General features: G+C 28.6%; 4 protein-coding genes across 16 annotated transcripts in view; 3 read left to right on the top strand and 1 right to left on the bottom strand.

Moving 5' to 3' along the window:
- The window catches only part of LOC105835224 (period circadian protein), a 47,815-nt gene extending 34,634 nt beyond the window's left edge, over positions 1-13,181 (top strand). For 5 of the 11 annotated variants that reach the window (XM_012678291.3, XM_012678288.3, XM_012678290.3 and 2 more), the window contains 6 exons: positions 239-426; positions 1,490-1,656; positions 2,490-2,731; positions 6,735-7,010; positions 7,107-7,409; positions 7,623-13,181. In XM_012678291.3, coding sequence (XP_012533745.1) covers positions 239-426; positions 1,490-1,656; positions 2,490-2,731; positions 6,735-7,010; positions 7,107-7,409; positions 7,623-7,736 — 1,290 coding nt within the window. In that variant the 3' untranslated portion in view covers positions 7,737-13,181. The remainder of the gene's footprint in view (positions 1-238; positions 427-1,489; positions 1,657-2,489; positions 2,732-6,734; positions 7,011-7,106; positions 7,410-7,622) is intronic. The other 6 variants (XM_012678300.3, XM_012678297.3, XM_012678299.3 and 3 more) reach the window with 3 other exon arrangements.
- Positions 13,182-13,346: 165 nt separating this feature from the next.
- On the top strand, positions 13,347-16,045 carry LOC118647797. The gene is made up of 3 exons (XM_036293338.1): positions 13,347-14,289; positions 14,652-14,790; positions 15,522-16,045. Exons 1-3 carry the CDS (start codon positions 14,214-14,216, stop codon positions 15,652-15,654), a joined length of 348 nt encoding a protein of 115 aa, XP_036149231.1. The 5' UTR covers positions 13,347-14,213; the 3' UTR covers positions 15,655-16,045.
- LOC118647796 lies at positions 15,515-21,606 on the bottom strand. Of its 3 annotated transcripts, none has more exons than XM_036293337.1 (7): positions 20,964-21,606; positions 20,581-20,765; positions 20,342-20,389; positions 20,096-20,262; positions 19,662-19,717; positions 19,411-19,565; positions 15,515-19,329 (listed from the first exon to the last, which is right to left on the bottom strand). In XM_036293337.1, exons 1-5 carry the CDS (start codon positions 21,038-21,040, stop codon positions 19,712-19,714), a joined length of 483 nt encoding a protein of 160 aa, XP_036149230.1. In that variant the 5' UTR covers positions 21,041-21,606; the 3' UTR covers positions 15,515-19,329; positions 19,411-19,565; positions 19,662-19,711. The 3 variants fall into 3 exon arrangements, with proteins under 3 accessions (XP_036149230.1, XP_036149228.1, XP_036149229.1); XM_036293335.1 differs by having other exon boundaries at positions 19,666-19,717; XM_036293336.1 differs by having other exon boundaries at positions 15,515-19,292; positions 19,666-19,717.
- Positions 21,607-21,630: 24 nt separating this feature from the next.
- On the top strand, positions 21,631-23,858 carry LOC114255381. The gene is made up of 3 exons (XM_028193929.2): positions 21,631-21,902; positions 22,381-22,498; positions 22,959-23,858. Exons 1-3 carry the CDS (start codon positions 21,833-21,835, stop codon positions 23,083-23,085), a joined length of 315 nt encoding a protein of 104 aa, XP_028049730.1. The 5' UTR covers positions 21,631-21,832; the 3' UTR covers positions 23,086-23,858.
- The last annotated feature ends 347 nt before the right edge of the window (positions 23,859-24,205 follow it).

Raw genomic sequence — 24,205 nt, 5'->3', positions numbered from 1 at the left:
CCAAAAAATGATGTTTTTCTTTGCTTAAATATGTTAATTATGTTGTTGATTTTAATCTCACTTATTTTATATTTCTTGTAAACATTTTTTTAGTTTAAATGCTAAAGAGCGTGTAAAAATATTACAAATAAATATATAAATGCAAAAGCAAAAGTACATAAAATGTATGCATGTTAAGTGTTAAGAAAATAAGTAAAATCTGTCAATTATTTAAATGAAAAAATAATCATGGAAATAGGTATCAAAGCACGATAAAATCTCGAGGACAAGCACAGCAGGTCCGGCGAATCTTACAACCACCGTTACCAACATGAGTTTCGATCAGACGACTGTGGTACAACCACAAGCAAACATCAATCTTTGGCCACCGTTATCAGTCACTGTACCCTCCGCCGCACCTACTCAATCTTGTGTTTCGCCTCACAAGTAAGAGCACTAAAATATTAATGACGAAGACTAGAATATATTAACTTTGAAATATTATATATAAACACCTTTTTAAAGAATAGCGACGTTGAATTTTAGAGTTTTTAGTTGTATATCGAATATTACATAAAGCTCTTAAGAATTGTATGTAATAATGAGAAAGATGGATGACGGAAATTACAATTTAGACTAAGAGAAAAGTGTGTCAAGTGTGTTAAAGAAATTTTAACTATAATATTCTACAATAAAATATGATTAGGAGCTTTATTTATATAATTATTATTATAATATTAATAATAATTCTATGTTTTTAGTAATAATAAGTAATAGTTTTTTAAAGGAGTATATATCTTAAAATATATATGTGGACAGTAAAATTAAAATAAGTATATAATGTAATAAATGCAATTACAATTATAATGAATATAACGATGATTTGTACATACATACATTGGAAGCCATTGAAATCGAAAATTGATATTAATTTGACAGTTCATTTTAATTTTTTTTGAACCAAATAAATTGTAGAGCAATTGAAGAGTATAAATTTATTGATACTGAGTTCTTTCTCTCTCTCACAGCACCTTTTCCGAATAATTTTATTTTTTATTACATGTGTTTAATAAAGCCAATAGCTGTAGACGCGGAATTTTAGTTGTTTACTTTTTAACAGTTATTTACTTCTAAATTAATACGTTTCGTAATTATTTATTTACATAGCTATAAATTAATTAAAAGAAAGAAACAATTTTAAGGCAAATTAATTAATTAAAGAATATAATATTTATTTTATTTATTGATCTCTTATCTTTGTACATTATAATTATTATTATGAGTTTAAAGAAAATTTTTAATTTATTGTAAATATAATTACTTTTAAAACTTTTTTATTTGTATATTAATAATAACCAATAATTACAATTTGTATGGTTAAAACAATTGTAAATATAATTGGCATCAAAAGTGATTTGGAATTGCAATAAACTATAACTGAAATGCAATCATGTTTTCTCTCAGCCTATAAATCACGTATTTAAAAATCACGTATTAAAAAATGTTCTAGCACCAACTTGGAGGCCGTATCTAGATTCTCCTTATTCCCGTCAATGATACCGGTTTACTATGTGCCGGTACCGTCATCCAATGAATCTGCGACAACAATGTCATCGTCGCAGGAGAAGTTGAGTCTACCGCAATCATCAACGCAAGCGACACAACAGAATCCTTACAGTAAGTATTCGATAGTAAATCTGAATAAAAAAGTAAACGCGAGTTCTTGTTGTTGATTACACAGTTCGACTTAACATTCCCCCTTTTTTTTGAACATCAGAATGAGACTGTACATTTTTTAATCGTTATTTAAATACTGAATATAAATTTTGTTTTCAAATTTTTCTATCACGTTACGATTTTGAGAAATTTGCAACTAAAGCTGCAAAAAGGAACTATTTTCATGTATTTTGTCACATTATAATTATATGTATATGTGCTGAAGAAGCGCTCAGAAGTATATTAGAAATTTTCAGCTCTCAAAACGAATTTTTTGTGTCGGTTAATATTATGTATGTGCGATATGTATGTGAAAATCCTTGCATATAATTTTTTTCAGCTATTTCTATTTAGTTTATTTTTTGAAGTTAAATTTAAAACAATTTAATTTTTCTTGGTTGTTAATTCCACCATTTTTAATTTGCTAATTATATCATTAAATTTGTATTTACGACAGATTTCTTGTACATAAATTTTTGCAAAAATTCGGACATTTTTAAATTTAATCCCCAAACTATTAATTATGTGAACATCCATGGCGGTGATATTAAATATATACAACAATAATAAGTTAATTATTTGAATATAGCTTATAGTTTGATAAATGTTTTAAACATAAAGATAAAGATAAGATTGCTTATTTGCAGCAAATCTTAATGCTGAGTATAATTTTCTTGTAAATTATTATTACTACTAATATTTCTAACTTATATAAACTGCGTGCCAAACACTTGTTAGTCTTGATCGGATATAAAGAAACAAATCTTCTATGGAGAGTTATAAAAAAATTTTAGTGTTTGCTCCAGTATCCTATGTCGCGACGGCGATGGCCGGGATGATCTATCCAGCGGTGATCGGCACGCCTCCGCCGCGCGCTATGATGTATCGACCCTTTCTGATACCCGAGCAAGCACCGGCGGTGACGACGCGCGAAAACCAACAGTCCAATGAGAAGTTTCTGGATCACAAACGACCGGCCAGTCAGGCGACCAGCATCAAGGCCGAACCGGGGAGCATAATGGCCATGTCTGAGAAGGTAAAGTGCCCGGAAAAAAATCTTTACATCAAAATAGATCAAAGTAGATTAGAATCATTAGATATGATCATATCTGCATTTTGTCTACATCTAATTGGATCTAGTCATATCTAATTAGATCTATTTGGATCTGGACAGATATAACTAAATACAGATATGATTATATCTGATAACTGAGATCGAATTTGATCTAAAAAGATCTGTTTTTTATTTACACTTTCTGGATATTGTATTAATTTTTGTGATACACTTGTATATATAATATTTTTTATTAGTATTAAAATTACAAATTTGACATTTTATATAAACTATATAAAATTTTAAATATATTAATAATATAACATATTATTAATGTATTAGAAACACTTCAAATAATTAAATTTCATCAAAAACAAAAATTATTTATTTTAAATGATAAACATAACAAGTTTTAAGAGCTAATTATTTCCAAGTAACCCTTTTTTTATTTCCGAGTCTTTTGTTTTTCAAGGAATTGATTCTTCAATTCATCAATCCTTTGTGTCATAGTACGCCTAATCACAGATTCTGACGGAATCAACCAATTTTTTGATTTTCCGTATTCCACAGAAAATTAAAAAAAAAGAATAAAATGATTATCATATTACAGTAAATAAAAAATTATAACTATATATACATTGAATTGTAATAATTTTGTTTTTCATAAATTACTTTGTATAGCCGTTATTGCTGTGAGATCTAAGCAAGAATATTGCTCGTTTTGTTTTTTTTCCCCTGAGCTCGAGAAGATTGACCCGTCATGGTACAGTCAATAAGTTTCTCAACTTTGAAAACTCCCTCCATCAGGCGGCGAAATAAAGGCGTCACTTGCCTTGCTACACTGCCTTAAAGCACTGTCGAAAATTCTTTTGCGGCAATAAATGTTATACTTTAGATGTACCATCTAAAAAATATTTATTCTTATAATATGTATGGATTAAAAACTATTTGAAAAAAATTAAAATTAATGATGATAAATCATAATTACCTCATCATCAAAATATTGCCCATATAACTGCTTATTTTTTAGCATCGACATTTAAAGATAAACGTTTTCTTTTTTATCTTTAAATTTCTTTAACTTTTTTTTGTTTTCCATTACCATTTGAGTCATTGCAATTGTTAGATTTATCATTTGAATAAACAGAGTCACAACTATCACTAGAATAGCTTTGTTTTTCTTTTTTCTGCCTTTTATCTGAAACAGAAATGTCACTATCTAAATTTATATAAATATAAAATTTAACATATAATATATTATTGTTTAATAAATTAAAAATGATATGTGTATACAATATAATTAATTTTTTTGCTTATCTAAAATTTTTACAATTCCCTCATCAGTGTTTCTGGATTTAATTTTATCTTGAATGAGTTTGTCTGCTTTTGGCGAATTGATATTTCAGAAAATAATTGATTGAATTGAATTTTCTTACCATGAAGATTTGTCGATCTATTATATTTATTTTTATATGTATAATTATATAATTTTCTTTATTCAAATTAAGATATATGTTTTTAAGGGAAGTAATAGCTCGACGACGATGAATATCGTCCTTCATGAAAATAAATGTTTTTATTTAAAAGAATTTATTTTTACAACTACAATTTTTATTTTTAATAATTATAACATTAATATAATGATTTATATATAATATTAATTATAATAACTATAACTTTATTTTACATTATTAAATACCTTTTTCTTGGCAGAAGATAGTGAGCTGCTCTATACATCTGTTGAGTCAGAAGAGTCAGTAGATGAAAGATCAATCTTTCACATTAGTTTCTCACTTTTCTTAATTAATTTAGAAATTTTTCTTTGTGAGACAGCACTTTCTATTACTTTCTTTTTATTCTTTATACCTTTACCTTTATCTTTATTTTACAAATATAAAATATAAATATCTTTATTCTACAAATATAAAATACAAATAAGGTTTACTACACGTAAAATAATTATATGTATATTTTTTGTACATTTTGGGGATAAAATATTTTTACATATAAATAATTGAAAACACATTGTGATTTATTTTACTTTTCTTTAATGAATATCTTATTTTGTTTGGCGAGTAGCTTCGTGTTTCTTTTCTTTGCCTTTTCTCTTTTATTTTGTCTTCTTCTGGAATTTTATTTGTTTTATCAATCACTTGCAATTCTTTCAATTTTTTCTTCAAATCAGTTTTATTCTCTAAAAATTGTGTATATAATAATTATAAAGTAAAAATATCTATATTCATATATGTATATTGCATACTTAATACAGATTATATATATATGTATATATACTGTCTCATTTCATGTCAAGTCATGTTCTACCTATCCACTAATATATACATATATATATTTGGTACATTTAATTTTATCGAAAATATCTATTATTTTATTCTTCTACATTATTTAAAAACGTAAATTTGCGTGTGCTTTTGATGACTTGCCTCTGCTACTTTCAAAGTTTTTAAATGTGTGAATGGATCGACGAGACCGACGCGGATTTTTCGGGTGAACGTTTCCATTTCTTTCATTTAACTTAAATGTTGAAACTCTACTTGCATTGTTTTTGACACGGGGACATCGTGTTATCTTTTCCCTGCTCGTTTGCCTGCGTCTGCCTTCGTATGACGACAATGTTCTCCACGCTTCAGAAACTAGTGAAGCCGATCGGAAGGATCGACTGTCCAACATTCTAAATATAATGTCAGAAATTTCCTTCGGCAACATTCCGATGATGTCTAATTTTTTTTCTGTTACAAAAACATTAAAGTATGCAATCATTCTTTTAAATGCCTCCATTGCTTACGATGTGCTCCGTGAGTTTGCTAAAAACAAAGTGGCACTCTCGGCAGTTCTGACGTATATTTATAGCCTATCCCCCCCCTCCTATCCGCGCTTGAGCGCCCTCTACCTCTAGCGATCGCAGATTGCGGCCCCGATCGCATAGGGAGGGGATGAAGACTAAGGGCAAGGACCAATCATATTAAAGAATAAGTGAGTGTTCAGTATATGATTGGTTCTTGCTGCTGCGATCGCTGCCTCTACCATCTTCTCAATATCCAATAGCAAAAAGGTGCCTTTTCACGCTGACGCTTGACGCTCATCTTGAGCGCCATGATATAACTATATGTTATACTATGATCAAGCGTTAGCGTGAAAAGGCACCTTTACGCGAGCACGCGACTTACGAACACCCGAGATCATCGAATTTTAGAAAATTTTAGAGGAAAAGCGTGGCAAATTGAACTCACATGATTAATTCTTTTCTGAAACTTCCTAATTTCCCAATTAACTTATTGCACCAGTGTATGAAGAAATATGCGCCAATCTATAAAAATAGATGTTTATTCTTTGGCTGGCATTCATAGTTTGATTTTTTGTTAAGCTTGTATCAAACTTGATATTGGGATTGAATTGAAATATTGGGATTGAATTGGGATTGAATTGTCAGGAAGTATCTTAGCAAAAAATAAAAAACATAATATTGAGCTGGTAAATAAGTTTTAATACAAATAAATTACAAATATTACAAATAAATATTTTACTACAAAAACTTGGCGCTGCTAAACCGAATAATTCGTTTTAATACAAAATCGCTTTCAGATGCACATTCAGATGCACGCACAAAAGAAAAAGAAAGAGAGCTGGCAAATTATTCGGTTTAGCGCCGCTAAATTTTTGTAGTAAAATATTTATTTGTATTAAAATATTTATTTCTAATATTTGTAATTTATTTTTATTAAAATACTAATTTGCTAGCTTAATGTTATGTTCTTTATTTCTTGCTAATATGCTTTCACATCAGATAATTTTTTATAGCCTATTGCATACAAACTGTCTTTCGTAGAAAGGATAAATAAAAAGAAAAGTTTCTTTTTACAACAAAAGTGTTTTCTACACCAGTGAAATTCTGATGAATTTAATTAATTAATGTCTTTGGTAGTTCTAATTTTTTAGTAAAATATTATTGTTTACCTGATTGTGGCAGGTTTTGTCACCCGGCGAGCTGTTCTCGTCATGCGTGAGCAACGACGGTGGATGCTCAAGCGTGGTGGATCTCCTGATACCGGTGATGAAGGAGCATCGCCGGCCGACCGACTACAACAACGACGAGTCGAGCACATCCAGCTTCTACAGTAGCTTCCTGTACAAAAGCAGCGACAGCAGCTGCAATCCGGATCAGAAGACGTGCGAAGTCTCCTCCGAGGTAGAGAATCAAACGGCGCAATGCTCGAAAGATGTTCAAGGGATGTCTCGATCATTCGTAGGTTACTTACGCTTCTCTTAGAGATCATCCTTTTAGCGTTTAAATAAATAAAATAATGTAAATTTTGACTGTATGAGTGTAATAAATGTGCAGGAACACACCAAGTGCCATCAGGGAATGCGAAGGAGGGATCCACCTTGGTTGGAGGGCGTCCAACTGACACCGGAGTTGATCTACGAATATCAGATGCATCCGAAGACTCTGAACGAGGTGCTGAAGGCCGATCTGGATACCATGAAGAACCTTAATCAGCCGTTACTGGTAAATAATCAACTGGGACAGCTCTACTTGGATCTGGAGGTAGAAGGTTTAGGCACCGAACTTATTCTTGAAGAAGGGATTACGTCGAGCGGAAGCGACAGCGGAAGTAGCAACGGCAGTTGGACTGAATCGCAGGTAGGTGGAACGCTTAAGTGACCATTGCATATATTATATGAAAAGAACAATTTTATCAGAGTATCTAAAAATTTAGCTAGATATCATTTGGCAAATAGTTTTATATTGTCCAAAATAATTATTTTTAGATTTGTATTTTAGTAAAATTATTCTTCGTGTAAAATTCATTAGAATATTTTGTGTTGTGTAACGTGATTCAATCTATACTTATAGCGTAAACAGAGAAGAAGAACGGTGAAGTACGGCAAACTAGTGATGATCCACGAGGAGAATGCACCTCTACCGCCTCCGTCGCCGTCTCAGACTGTATCTTGCCAGCGTTCATAAAAGTTTTCGATTCGCCACGAATTATCTCGAAAGACATTCAAAGTTACCGTTTGCTTCGTCATGATCGCATTTCTTTCCAATTGAAAGGATTCAGAGAGTTAAGGCAGTATTCCTTGAATCGAGTAAACCTTTCTTACTGAAAGAAAGAAGATTATTATAAACGCATTGTATTAATAAACAACGAATGAAAAGCACTCGGTGAGAAATACGTGACTTTATCGACATTTTAATAACATAATACCAGGCTCTTATGTCTTTCTTGAAAGGATTAATTTTTATTTAAGCTAGGACAATTCATTAAGGTAGATCACACACGTGTAATAAATGTGTATTGAGAAATTAATTAAGTCGTGAGACAGACCAACCAAAGTACAAAGCTCGAATAGACTTTTCAAGTTGCCTTAGCTAAGCTACGAGTTTGAATGAATTTCCTAAAATTTTTAGCGCAAAGTAAAAGCATAATTATATATTTATGAGATTTGCATATACTTGAGATATTTGCATCTACATTATATATATATATATATGAATGTGTTTTTCAGAGCTATCGGATGTTTTTTCATAAATGCAAATTACCGCTAGAAATTTCATGATTAAGGTTCTTTAGAAACCTTGTCAAGAATTGGTAATTGAGATATTAACTATTAGAAATGTGTGTGTGATGACGTTTTCTCCGCGTCAAAAAAGTTATCCGCGTAATAAAAAAGGAGTTTATTGCGAACTGTACATATATACAATTTTCAGTACTGTTTGTGTAATTTTGTATACATTTTTGTGTCATAAATTAAAATAACTATGCATATAAATTGACCGAAAGATTTCTATGATCGATTTTGCATTAATTAAGTGAATAGTATGCATGAGTAGAGAATTGGAAGATGACACTTTTGATACGCTCTTTGCGCAATAATACATTTTCTATTGCTATCTATTTTTTTGATGTTCTATTTTTCATGTTTATATGTAAGAATCCTTTTTATAAATATATATATAATATATAAAATATGTATATTTTATATAAATTTATATATTTAATAAATATGGAAAGATATGTTAATGATGACACGATATGGACGAATGGAACGATATTTAATAAAAATATAAAAAAATTATTTCGTGCATATCTGTGAAATTAATTGTGTAATGAGTACTAAGTTTAATTAAATTTCTTTTTGTACACGATTATATTTTTTGCTAAATGTGGTTCTTTTTGTACATGGACGGTGAAGACAAACATGAATATATCGAATATCTCAAAAAGATATATATTAACAGTAAGATTTTCTTCTTATATTACTTTGTATGTTTTTTTAATTCTATACAATTCTCAGTATTAATTGTGTTACATTTGCGATATACTTAATGTAAAAAGAAAAGGAAGAAATAACTCTTCATAAATCTATTGGAAAATAATCGATTGTAATTACATAAATTATTTACTTCATATTAATATTAACTTCATATCAACACAATCAGCGAGTATTTATTTATTGCTGTAAAATTGCGTTCTTTAACAACCCAGTAAGTACACGTCATTTTGACATCAGAATTGGGTCAGTTTGAACCAAAAGTGACGTTATGTAATGACATAAAAATGACACGAAATATTGACGGATTAATGTCACAGACCAATGACAATATTTTAAGACGTTAAAAAGACGTGACTTTATGATTATTTTAGTAACGTTCCAAATAGATTACATAACAAAATCTATTAATAACGTTTTAATGATGTTTATGACATCAATATTATTTAGATGTCGTAAAATGTCATTCTGCTACACATATGAAACTCGAGCATGTATAATCGAATCTTTCTCTATAACGTAAATTTATGAAAAGTGAAAAATATTTTTTAACGAATATTGAATTTAGGTATTAAAGTTAATAAAAATTTTTATTTTTTTAAACACAAAACAAATTCAGCATTAAAGCCTTGGAGTAAAGAATTTTGAATATTAAAGTTATATACAAATTATACACAAAATTGTTTCATTGGAAACTCAGTCTTTATTTTTAGTCTGCAAAAATAAAATACTTATATATACATATAATTTATAAACATATATAATTTATTATTTAAGATTTATTATATTTATTATATTCCAAATGTAGGAAAATAATATTATGCAAATTTGATTTGAAAAGTAATATATAAAGTTCAAACTTATAAATGAAAATAAAAGTATTTAACATACTATATACTTTTTGGACTATACTAGAACACTACATTGCGCTTTAGCTTTTTTATACTAAACATTGTACTTTTTTATTTTCTGTATTTATATTGATTTTATTTACACTAAATTTATTTCTCTAATGTTGTACCTCACTCTATACATTTTATCTGTGTATTTGAGTAGTAATAATTTTTACAATACAATATTCCAAATATTATATTCTATTCTTTTTAAAACGTTTCTGCTCTTGTTTTTTTAAAATATTTATTCTTATTTTTAAGATATGTACTTTTCTTTACTCTTTTCCTTTTTTTTTATATTGTAATTTTTTTTACTTAATTTTTCTAATGTTTTTCATTACTCTTAATTTGTAGTTTCTCTTTATTACATTTTTAAAATGTCTAATTTTGATTCGATTGATATTCCATCTGTCGCTTCTTGCTCTTATGTTGGTTCGACGCGTTGTTCTTCTCCGATACCTTTTTCTCGTCAAAATTCTCCAAGTATTTGTAATTAATTTTTCTTTAATAAATATCTTTTTTTTTCTTTTTCTTACATTTTTAGTTTTCTCTTTTTTAATTTCAATTTTATTTGTCTAGCTCAATTGGATTCTTCGGTTAATTCCTCTGTAAATCCTTTGGAATTGTTATCACCAAATGAATTATTTGATTTCTTGCAAAATTTCGATTCTGCAGTATAAGTTTTTTTTTCTTTAACGATTTTATAATTTTTTCTTCCTTTTTATTTATTTTTTTTTGTTTAATTCTATCTTTTTTCCTGTTTTTATTCTTTCAATATGATTTATCTAATATAAACTTGTTCTTTCGTTTATATTATTCTTTTCTATTTTATAGAAAAGAAAAACTCAATTTTTAGTCAGTATTAAAATGGAATTTACAATTTTTATTTAAAATATGTGCTCAAATATTATTGATTACGTCTCGTAGTATCAATAATATTTGAGCTCATATTTTAATTGATTTATCTTTAATACAGTGAAATTGTCGGATACGTTGATGGTTTAGAGTCTCCCCGATTTATTGGGGATAAAAAACAATTTAAATTTTTTAAATTTTACCTTAATAATGATAAAGGTAAACATATCCAAGTAGTGGTTTGGAATGATGATATTAATCTAATTAAAAATGAGATCTTTTTGAATAATGTAAGTTTACTGTTTCATTAAATTTCTGTACATTTTAAAAGAAAATTATAATTTTTTAATATTTACTTTATGCTTTTAATATATATATATATATATTTATTTACTTTTTTATTTTTCCTAAATCCTTTTTTCCTTAATTTCTTTAATTTTTAAACAATTAATTTTATTTATTATCAAATAACCTTGTTATACTCCTTTACAATTGAATTTTCTAGATTATCCATTTAGATGGTGTTTAAGCTAGGCTTCCTAAAAATTCTAAATATAATAATGGGAATGTGCCTTTTGAATTATTAATACGGCACAATACTTTAATTTAATCAAACAACACTAATTCAATCAAATTCGTCAACACGATATTTGACTGCAGATCTTGTATTAACAGTGACTTAAAAATTATGACATTACACGTTTTTTCAATTTAAGGCATCACAAATATGATGTTTAAAATTAGGCATTATTTGATCATGAAACGTCATTGGATCAACTATGATCAGTTTTCGACGTCAAAATGATGTGTGCTCTCTCATGGAAATATTTTATTGAAAATCTTTTAATTGGCCCATTTTATTAAAATTTATTAAATTTATTTTATGATTATTGAACAAAAAAATAAATGTTATAAATTTTAATAAAATTTAAATTAATAAATTTTAATGGAAAGGGGTCAATTAAAAAAAAAAATTTAGTAAAATATTTTAGTAATATATTTAGAGTTTGCACATGGGAAAAGTTCATTATCTATATATATATATATTTTGTTATTTATAAGAAATATTTGGCTCAAAAGTTGCTAATAAATTACGCGAGAATGTGCATTTTATTCGAGATACGTACAATTACAAACTGTTGCTTGTAACTTTTAGTTAGATTATGATTAAGTAAATACACACACACACACACACACACACACAAAATCTACCACCAATTACACATTCGCGTGTATTACACAATATCTGCGATGCACGCTATAGTGATTTGTATATTTAGCGTTTTTATATCTCTAGAAGATATTTTGGATTAAATTACATATAGAGCGATATAATAAGGTAATACCTGTTTCGTTTGTCTATATTTTCTATGTCAGTTTGTTCGGGCAATTAATGTTTTTGGATAGATATAGTAGGATGCTATATTATATTATTCGCGCCTGATAACGCTCCATTTACTGGAATTTCGTAGATCTATATTTGAAATATTGTGAAGTATTGAAAATCCCGTCCAAGAAATTTCTAAGACTATTAGAAAAAGAAGATAAACGAGTTAAAAAAAACAATATATCTTAATATGATATGTAATTTTACTGTATTTTCTGTTAAACTTGATTTCATATTCTGATGAATTTTTTTTATACAATTATAATACTGGGCAGTATTAAATTGGCTAATAATTAAATACTTTTAATATTTAAAATAAATAATAATTACTGGCCAATACTGCCAAGTATTACATTTTTACAAGGATTTGTAAACGACTTAAGTTTGATTAAAATATAAATTTATCCCTGATAAACAAGTTCTGAATAAATAAAGTTTAAAGCGTGGCGCGAGGTAAAACAATAACGTGTACGGTGAGTCGATTTTGTAATTAGTTAAATTTAAACTTGTGTATACAAGTCACGTGTTTGAAAATAACACGTTCACGCGAAAATCGATTGACTTCGCTGATCACATAATCGGAGGCACGGAGTTATGTAATTGCAGTCCAGGTCCGTGTCGTTTGACAAACGAATCTATTTCAGGAAATTGTGGACCAGTAAATTTAGCGCAGATTTAATTTTAACGCCATTCATACGATCCATGCGATTGGTGATGTATACATACGTACATTTGAGAAAAAAAGATATTTTGTGTACTACGTATTTGCACGTGTCGCGACAAAAAGTGATTGACACGCGGATGTAACTATTGTACATCTCTCTCGCGATCAAAGGCGATATTTTATACATACACCAGCGATTAAGCGCGACTCTGTTTTCATGAAACATTCGCGAGATCTAGTCTGGATTATATACGACTGTATTACTTTTGCAAATGGTTTTTCATTCAGAAATTGTTTTGCATAGCGATCTGTATCTTAATAAAGGTCTTTCTAAATGTAGGATGTCGATACAGGACTTTAATAATTTTTCTGCCTTTAATTAAATATCACCAGCTTAAAATTATTAATGCTTTATTTTCCGCATTAATAATTGATTGTGAATTATGTAAATTTACAGCTGAATTGCACATTTATAATTAGTCTATTTCTTGAAAAATTCTTTGCGGAATAATTCTTAAATGATTAATTATTAAAAAATGTCTAAATGATTAAATGGTATATTAATTATTAATGATGGAGTGAATCTAGACGTTTTTTTTTAAATTCAATGCAATTGTCTCATTCGCGTATATAGTTAAAAGATCCTCTGGCATTAGTTCAAGAAATGTTGTGATCTCACTAAGGAGTAATAATTTTGGAGGTCAATTAATCAAGTGCAATTTTTTTCTTTTTTTAGAATAATGTAAATGTTAATGGAAATAATCGTAGAATATAAGATGTCTGTGATTTGACCAGCTTTGATTACCATACAGAAACAGGATCTTTTCTCTTCTTAAATAAATGATAGAACGTTAAATTAAAAAAAGAATTATTATAAGACAACAAGCGAGAAATTTAGAGAAATATCTTTTCACCATTTGTACAAGCCGAAAGTGGTCCTTTTCTCATTAATTCACATTTAAGGCACAGACCACACTTTAACGCACAAGAAACAAAAAATATTGTGTGCAACATGTACGCCTCGCCTTCGGCTCGTATGTCCACTTCCATTTTGATATAATAAAGATATTTTGTTCTTATTAAACTTGAGTATTAAACTTAATCCTTTCTTAAATCATTACATACATTTAATTATCGGAAAGCCTAATGTTAATTTAATCCTTTCTTTTCTTCTTAGCTTAAATTGTTGCTATCGCTACGTGCGATATCACATGTTTTGCTTTGCCTGTTCGTGCAGAAGTCATAATAATGTTCTTTCTTCTTTGAAATCACAAAGTCATGAAGGAGGGAGAAATGATATAAAGTTAAAGTGTGTGTTTTTTAAATTTATTATTGCTTCTTCCTTCTGAATTTCTTAAGAAAGAAAATAAGATGAAGAATTACGTCTGTGCGATTTCATTGCTGATTTCCGGGCTGGCATACTTTGCTACGCAAGTAGCAACGCAAGGTACATTGCACATTTTTCATATGTTAATTCGACAATTAGGAAATTGTAGCTAAAGGAAAAGTATCGTTATTGCAAAATTGTAAATATTTGTAAAATACTTCAGCGAATTTTCAAACAATACAATTTTTTAAATTTAATTTTCTTGAAAGATTATTGCTACGTAAATAGAAACTGTCGTCTACATTATATACAATTTTTCAATGATAGAGTTTTGGACAGATTTTCAAAACATAACAAGTGTGATAATTTTATATGGTTACGTAGTTAATAATAATGCGGGAATTAAAGAAAGCTTTTAAATTATATAATTTTTTAATTATTATTATCAGGTTTTACTAATCTATATTAAATGTTGCATTTAGATATTGAGTTGCCACCAGGAATGTGGTCTTCAAGGCGTGGCTGCGAATGGCAAGGTTCATATATTAATGAAGGCACATACAAGATAGAGGAGTGTAGTCAGTTAACTTGTGACAGTAGCGGTAAAGCAACTATGCAAATGTAAGTGAAAGTGTTATTATACAATAATTATCATACTTATACACGGGGCAATCAGTAATAAATCAAATTAATAATATATCTATTATTTTCTCTGTAAAATTTGAATATGGTTATCTAAATTAAGTCTGGTTTATGTTTTTTTTTTTTATAATTTTCTTTGTTATTTATAAAATTTTTGAAGATATTAGAAAATTAACAAAATAAAGATAAAGTTTTTTTTACTATTAATAGTGGTTTTGGTTTAATCTTATACATATATGGTAAAAAAACTGGTTATTATACAGCGTTACTTTAATAATTGATAATTCCACTTATCGCTTTAATTAACTAACCACAAAACATATATGATATATAACAATAATAAGTGTTTAGTCGTCTAAAATTAATAAATTAATAAAGTAAAATGTGTAATACTTAAATTAAGCAAAGAAAAACGGATTCTTTTCTTGTGTTAAAACAATTTGCAAAATTTTTTAATTTAAAAACACTTGTATAAAAAAGATTACAAAAAATTATAAAAATAGTTTTATTTGATTTTTTTATTGTGTATCTCACAATCAGAGAAAATCAATAAATCCTCAATTTAAGACAAACATATTTGTTAACACACACACACACACACACACACACATACATACACACGCGCGCGCGTTTGTACAAGATTCTTTTGTTGTAAATTTTCTATCAAAAATTTTTTCATAAATCTATCTATACTTTTTTTTCATTTTTAGATGTCCTGTAGCGGACTGTCCAGATGGTCATTACTTACATTCTTATAGTTGGCCTGTTTATGAGAAGCCATTTCCAGATTGCTGTCCAAAATTTGTTTGCAGAAAAAAACCTCCTGGCTTAGTTGGAAAATAATCTGTTTGTTGTAACACCATCATTATCACTTATTGTTTGTTTTTCTTGTCGTCCAAGATGTATTAATTAAACTGTACTGTTAGATTATTTTTAAATTTATCTACGAAATTTTGTCTTATAACTAATGTTTTACATGATTAAAATAATAAGATCTTTTTAAGAACTTGGAATCTGCTTTGTAGACTAGTTAGCATTTTTTTATAAAATTTAATGTACAATTTAATGTACAATTAATGTTTTGAAAAGAACTCGAAATTGTGAGTTAAATTATTTGCGATTACATTTGTATTTTGCGTTATAGCATTAAATAAGCGCCTTTTTCAACTGAATAAAGTTATTGAATTTGAGATAAGTAAAAACACATAGTAAATAAAGACAAATTTTATTCGATTATACTTGGATTTTCGTGTGATTTTACATACTTTTTCAAGCTCATTGCATCGTGTGCCAAATAAATTTTCTTTGAAACAGAATTATAAAATGAACAAAAGTATATCTTTCCACTAAAAAATTGTAATTTTATTATAATTTTATTGCGAAAAAGATAATACCTCAACGAAGAATTGAAACATTTAACTTTTCATGTCTTACAGCGAGTGATGTGGTGATACTTTTTCAACATTACTTTAATCTTGAATGACTCATAATTGAAATTAGTGTTTGCTGATATCTAACTCAAATTATGTAGATGATTATTTAGAGGGAGGAATTAACATTCTTATATATATCTACGTAGATGATAAAGCACATCCATTTTTATCCTGGATTAAAAAATGTCATCTTAAAAAATGTTTAAGATATTTTTGTTATAAAATCTAACAGTAAATTTGTTGCACATCTTTGTCCTGTGTGCAATAAGTATAATTTTTTCTAACTCTAACCCAACCAATTTTATGTCGCTATTTGGATAATGGGGATAGTGTGTTCTTTTGTTAATAACTTTTTAACGAACAGTGACTGCCGATTAAGTTATAAAGAAAAGTTACTCAGGGTCATGTCTTTGACAACATATATCTAGGTCATCAAGGCGCGGTGTCCCTTAATCTAAATAATTACCGAAAGTTTCATAGTAAGGTTATGTAAAAATTTTATTTAAAAAAATAAAGATATTTTATACATTAAAAACTGTATGCAAAAATCTACTTTTTAATAGTAGCAGAGGGATGATGTGTATGTGTGTATGTGTGTGTGTGTGTGTGTGTGTGTGTGTATGAAGATTTCTTTTATAATATTATTAGAATATGTTATTTTTTTTGTATACACAACCAATCAATAGTATAGTATCGAGACACTGTTCTATTTAGAATCGAAATTGAAAAAGTTGAATTCAAACAAAGTAAGTACATAAATATAATATATAATATACATTGCTAATATTTTCATCAACACTAGTACAGCGCCTTTTTAGTATAGAACAACAAATATGTGTAAAAATCGTTTATGTGGCGATTATATTTTAATCAAATAAATGACGGGTTAGTCAAAATTAGATTCGCCAAAGCAACGAAGCGTCAGTCACTTCTGCGAGAATTATTATAAGCGTGTTGCGAGATGACACCCCTTCGAGTGCTGAAATGATTGTTAAATGGGCTAAAAAATCGTGTTAGAATGTTTTTTGCCAAAATTCACACCACCTATTAGAGAATAAGAACTGTGCAAGAATGTTAAAGCGCTGAAATCGGCGTCTTCACAAAAAAGTGATATAAAAGAAATCACTTTTGACGCACATATAGCAAAAAATTTATTTTAACAACATATTAATTTTTTTAAATGTAAAATAATTACATTATTTGATATCAAAAATGCATTTTTTATTTTAAAATAAATCTTTTCTAAATGTTTTTTAAACATTATACGAGTATTTCTTCAATTGAATAAGTCACTTTTTAAACAAAAAAAAAAAGAAAACTTAACTTATTAGTTTTAACGTTTTTAAAAATATGTTTAAAATATTTTTTAATGCTTTAAAAAATATTAAAAAAAATTTTTTTAATTGGATACTGAATTGAAGCTTAGTCGTAACACTGTGTTTAATCTTCAGTGCACGTAATACTAATTTGATCCTTTTTTTTCTTCTTATCTTAAATTATTGTTATCACTTTAGTGTGATGTTGCACGTTTTACTCTATGTTCGTGCAGAAATTAAGATTTTTTCTCAACGCTATAAAAAAGGGAGAAACGATATGTGAAAGTTACAATTTTTTAAATTTATTATCGCCTTCTCTTCTTGACGTTTTAAGCAAAAAAGTGAGAAAAGTTATGTCTGTGCGATCTCATTGCTGATATGCGGACTGGCTTACTTTGCTACGCAAGGTACGTTGCACATATTAAGTATATTAATTCACCAATTAGGAAATTGTCACTCAACGAAAAATATCGTTACTGTAAAACAATGCAATTTTGTCATTTGTATTTTCTCTAAAGACTTATGCGCACAGAAATTTGTTGTATACACTACATGTAATTTCAATATTTTAATGATAATTTAAATTCTTTGACAAATTTGCAAATTTATTAATTATAATAATTTCAAAATTTATGTGACTACGTACATGGTAACTGATAATAGTACGTGAATTAATGAAGATTTTATTAGTTAGATTGATTGTCATTCTAATTATAGCTACTAACGTTAACAATGTGTATATATTTTATACTGTTTTTTTAATTTAAACAAGTTATAATTAAAAAATCTTAATTAAAAGGAAGTTAAAATGCTCGTCAAACTTGATTGAAATCGATAATAATGTTGACCCATTTGTGCACGTTATTAACAACAAAATTTTGTATGTATTTCTTTTATAGATTTGGAAATTCTTTTCCAGAATTAAGGTACACGTATATATTAATATCAGTTTATGAATTGGATTTTATTCCAAAAATTTTAGACTGCTGTTTTTATCGTTCTTATCTGGATTCTCAATTATAAAAAGTTAAAGCTAATCTTTTTTTCTATACTTTTAAACTTAATTTGAATTGCACGATATTGTTCGTGTATGTTATCCCTAATCAAATACGGTTTTATGTTCTACATATACATATATCATAGATTTTGTACATTAAGGGGATCTTAAAGTCGTTTGTTTTACTGAAATTTTTTAAATAAACTAATTTTTAATCGGCTTTATAGAATTGTAAAAGTCTTTTACAGAATTAAAATACACACAAAAATGTAGAAGAAAAATTAATATTCTGTGATAAGATTTTATTTTAACAAATATTATACTTTTGACAGAGAAAGTGAGCTAATTAGTACAAATGATTCTTGTTTATCCTAAATTTTCGGATTTTTTATTATGTAACAATCGTGTTACGTGTACGATAGACTTTTAATTCATCTGATTTAATTGTCATTAAGGTGGTTTATTTTCGATTATTGTAAATTCTGTCGGTAAATTTAAGCAAATATTAACTAAATAACTTTTCGAATGGAGATATAGTTGCATCTTTAAAATAGAGTATACTTTAGAGCCATGTGTTTTATTACGATGACAGACTTTGAAGATGGAATGACCGTAAAAGCAGGCGTGTACCCAGTGCTGCTATAATCGTGTGCCTTCTGTAGACTCTGAATGAGAAAGACAAGTCAGTTGGAGTGTTTGCGCAGTACTTCTACGATATCTTCAGTGTTCCGGGATCTGTATTGGAAGTATAATCATACAAGCATCGGTTCACCTACGGCCGCGTGGTTTAAGCATTAAACCTTCTCAAACATGAGCGTCCAGCGATGTGCCAAATTTACGGGTCCGTGCTTACTTGCGTGCGTGAAGACACAATTTGTGATCGTGAATTTCGAGGTGCGCGAAACAGGACGACTCGTGAATTCTCGTTGCAATTAAAACTGCTGTGTTGCACGACCACTCCATAGATTTTCTCTACTTTTCTCGCATATCATACAGGTGTTCTAATACCTGAACAAGATTCACATGTTTACTGCATGGTAATATTTACAATTGAATCAAATATGCTGTGCAGAGTATTAAAAATGCAAAGAAGCATGAGCTTACATACTTGTGTAGATTAGCTGATTGCACTTTGTAGTAACCACGATATGCTTTTATAGCTGTCAAGAGAGTAAAATTAATATATAAGCTATTTTTTATATCAAAATTGAATAATCTTAATTTATGTACAGAATTTAAATTATTGGTAGATTTAAAGTTTCGTCTCCAAATGTAGGATAAAAAAAAACAATGACGCAAAACGCAAACATGGGTAAAAATAAGAAGAAAATTAATTTATAGTCGGAAGAAAGGACAACCAAAACTGCGCTTGGAATAGCAGAAAGGCTAACTCTGGGTCAGCTTTGATCGCAATGACCACACATACTTTTAAGAAATTTGGTCAGAAATAATATATTTGAATTTGTGTTTTATATCAAGCCAATTAAATTTACATATGCATAATAAATGGGAGGAGGAAGATTCTTTAAGTTACTTACTCTCAAACATTTCCCGCATGGTGTATGCCTAATTAGTCTAGGAAAAGACTCCCTTATCGTCACTGGATGCTGCGTTGCTCTTGTGCGTCTCAACGTATACGTTCTAGGAGTAACAATCGGTTCAAGCCTCGGATGGTGCGGGGTTCTTAATTGTTCTGTTTCTTTTGCTATCTCGGGAAAAATATAATGCTTTTATGCTAATTGTTTAGATTAAATGTAACACACGTCAATCATGACGCGACTTACCGTCTGTTTCATTCACGACATCAATATACTCTTCCTCTGCGGCATCGACTGAAGAACAGAAGTGATTAAACGTTTAAATTATTATCTTGTATTTACATAAGATTATTTTTAACAGAAATTTATTTATTATTATATTATTTGGAAGCAAAATTTTGTATATTTTGATATATTTTAGATTGTTATATCTATACAACGCGCTATTATTATAATTATATATTATATATAAATGTTATATTTACAATCGATTCGTCGTGGAAGAATGGCCACTCCAGATGCGATAAGTGGTCTACGTGGTGAAGCTGTTCTTAAACGAGGGATTGGACGAGGATAATCTCGTTGTACAGAAGCTGTTGGAGTCGCGATATGTTCCTGAGGAAGGTCTTCAGGATGTCGCGTTGATGTACGCCAATCGTCTGGAGATAATCTAGTTGAAGTTCAAACAATTTTTTATTGTATGTAACACATATAATTTTTGAATATAAGCAATGATTGCATTTCCCATATTCTCTAACAATGTTTAAAAAATTATCACACATTGACAAATGTATATGTTGAAAAATAATAAAGTTATATATTTAATTGCCACAACGTAACTACAATAAAATATATGTAGGTTACATACCTTTGAATGTCGGAAAGTGCACTATAATATTCTTCATGATTACCATTATTATTAAAATTTGAATTGCAAGTACACATAGTTTTTGATTTTACAGAAGAAATATTTATTTTATAATTTTGAAAATATTGTGCCGAAAAGATGTGTTTCAATTTTCAATATGATTTCAAAATTGTAGCCTTACATGGCGTCGGTCGATCAAGGAGATCGATCACTATCGATTACTTCCCTCATCATCCTTCACAGTACAGAATAATTTATATGCATCTTTATAAGTTTAAATTTGATTAAACTTGCGTTTTGATATTATTAATGCATACTAAAATGAAATTAGACAAATTTCAGAAATTGCTATTGCATTTTATAATTATATAGAAAAAATTAAAAAAATTAAATAAAAATGCAGTTTAAGGCGTCTTGCGTAAAAGATGTTCGGTCGATCTTACTATATGCATATTTGGCGCGAGACACTATCGATCTTCTCAATTTAAGAAAAGAATTTAAATAATTTATAAATAATATCACAGCTAACGTAAATATATAAGCGCGACAAAAAAAGTGAGTAAAAGTATCTTTTTACCTCGAAGAATTTTATCTTCGTCAGTACATTTGTTTATCTGAATCTTGTCAAGTCGCACGCATCTACTTTATTCTCTTTTACTTGGTCAATCACCGTGCGTTCCTATCTGAGTTATTGCTATCGCTACGTGCGATATCGCATACTATGCTTTGCACCTGTTCGTGCAAAAGTCAAAATGTTTCCTTCTTTTAAATCGTAACGTCATGAAGGAGGGAGAAATGAAATAAAAGACATGGTTTTTTAATTTATTGTAGCTTCTTTTTCCTGGTGACTTCTTAAGCAAGAAAGTAGAATGAAGGGTTACGTCTTTGTGATTTCATTGCTGATGTGCGGGCTGGCTTACTCTGCTACGCAAATAGGAGGTACGTTGTATATGTTAAGTATGCTAATTCGTCAATTAAAAAGTTGTTGCGAGAAAAGAAATCGTTACAGCAAAACTATAAATATGTGGAGAATATATACTTCAGCAAATTTACATACATTGTAACGATTTTCGTCGTTTGTACTTTCTAAAATATCATTGTTTTGTAAACAGCACTGTCGTATAAATTGTATGTGATCTCGATGTAAATTCTTTGATAGATTTGCAAATTAAACAGCTATAATAATTTCGAAGCTCTTGCAGCCGCATACAGCTGATAATAAAGCGGGCATTAATAAAAACTCTTGAATCATATTTTTGAATACTTTTCGGATCCCAGCAAACACAGAACATTGCAGCAACATTGCGGCAATGTTGTAATATTGTTGTGATGTTGCTACAATGTTATAATATTGTCACAATGTTGCTGTTACGTTCTGTGTTTGCTGGGATTTTATTTATACAGATATTGCATTTAGGTTACGAGGAAGTAGGATCCTGTCAATGGCGAGGCGCAATTTATGACGTAGGCACACACACAATAGGCCAATGCACCCAATTAGTTTGTGGGTATTATGGTGAAGTAACAGTAAATCAGTAAGTCCAAGTTTTAATATAATTATGTATCATACACATGTAAGATATACACGAGAAAATCAGTAAGAAATCAAACTATTAATGTGTAACTATTAGTATATCTATAAAAATTTGAATATATTTATCTAATATAAGTCTGACTTCCGTACCTTTAAGAATAATTTTGTCGAGCATTTATTCAGCGATATCACTGTCATACCTTAAGGATTTCCCGGAAATCTTTATTTATTTCAAATCTTATTCGTATATTAGACATTTTTATGATTTAGCTTGTTCTCAACCGTCCCTTGTGCTTTATTTCCATAATCAATTATTATATAGTGTCCTCAACACTCTAAGGAGGATTAATACATACAGCGTAGCCACAATGGAACATGAATAGCCACAAGATTTCTATTGTGATTTTAATGCTAAATTTTTTTATTGCAATTCTCTTTAGTAATTTAATTTTTTTTTTCAGATGCCCTCCAATATTACCTTGTCCAGCAGGTTATATCGTGTATAGTAATTGGCCTAATTCTGAAAAACCATTTCCGGAGTGTTGTGTAAAAATCCTTTGTTCGGAAAGACATAATACCAGCAATTAATACGTTATCTGTAATGCCATCACCGTCGTTGTTTTTTCTTGGTATTGATCATTATCTTTTTCTATGTGTGACGATAATGGTAATGGTTGATCGTTGATTTTATAACTCAAAAAATATTAATTAAAGTTGTATTGCTCTGTTAAATTATTTTTAAATTAAATTATGATATTCTGTCTCATACGTGACCATGGTAATTTTAAACGATAAAAAGACATTTTCTATTTAGAAACTACTCTGTAAACTAGTCAGTATTTTTGTAGAAAATTTAATGTACAATTATAAAGAGAACTTAAAAGTGTGAGTCGAATGTTCATGATTTGTATTCTGTATTATAAATATTATAATGCTCAAGCGTCTTTTAAATTTAATTGAATAAAGTTATTAATCTTGTACATAAAAAATTATTTGTTCTTTATAATTTTTTATATATATTTTAATATAATGCAGTTAGTTCTTTAAGTAAAATTATTATAGATTATTGTTGATAAATTTAATATAAAGGAAACCTACCTGTAGAGAACCATTATATAATTTTATAAATTTTATTGTTAATTTATTGAGTAACGAGTGATCCTAAATTCTAGTATAATACTTGCTTTAGCATTCCCTAAAAATTACAAATCGTTAATTTTTGAGTAATAATATCGGTAACGTATTGATTTTATAAAGTAACGTTCCAAATGTAATATACAACGTTCATTTAGATTAGATTCATGTAATGAAATATTCTTTATCTGGAATTGTTATTGTAAATAAACGTCGTTTTTCCTAAATTTATCAATATTTTATTTTTCCATTTTCCTAATATTTATCAAGAAAAATCAATGTTTAAAATCTACACGTAAAACGTCTTATTATATCTCGATTTGATGTATTATTTGTAATTCAAATGTACTGGATGTTTCCGCAACCTAACAGATCAGTACGTCGGCATATCTGCCGATTGATAGGCTCAAGTTTCACCGAACTCGCGCTGTAAAATCAGAATGCAAACCCTGATGGAAATATTTTATTGAAATGTATTTGAAAATCTCTCAATTAACTCTGTTTTAGTACGCGCGATCACTATTTCATAAAAGTATAATAACGCGTTACTTGGAAACTAAAGCTTTTCTTTGTG

The sequence above is a fragment of the Monomorium pharaonis genome, chromosome 10 (genome assembly GCF_013373865.1).
Source record: "Monomorium pharaonis isolate MP-MQ-018 chromosome 10, ASM1337386v2, whole genome shotgun sequence".
In the NCBI taxonomy this organism is placed as follows: Eukaryota; Metazoa; Arthropoda; class Insecta; order Hymenoptera; family Formicidae; genus Monomorium; species Monomorium pharaonis.
The sequence above is the reverse complement of the archived record's forward strand: the minus strand, read 5'-3'. Positions and strand labels throughout refer to the sequence as shown.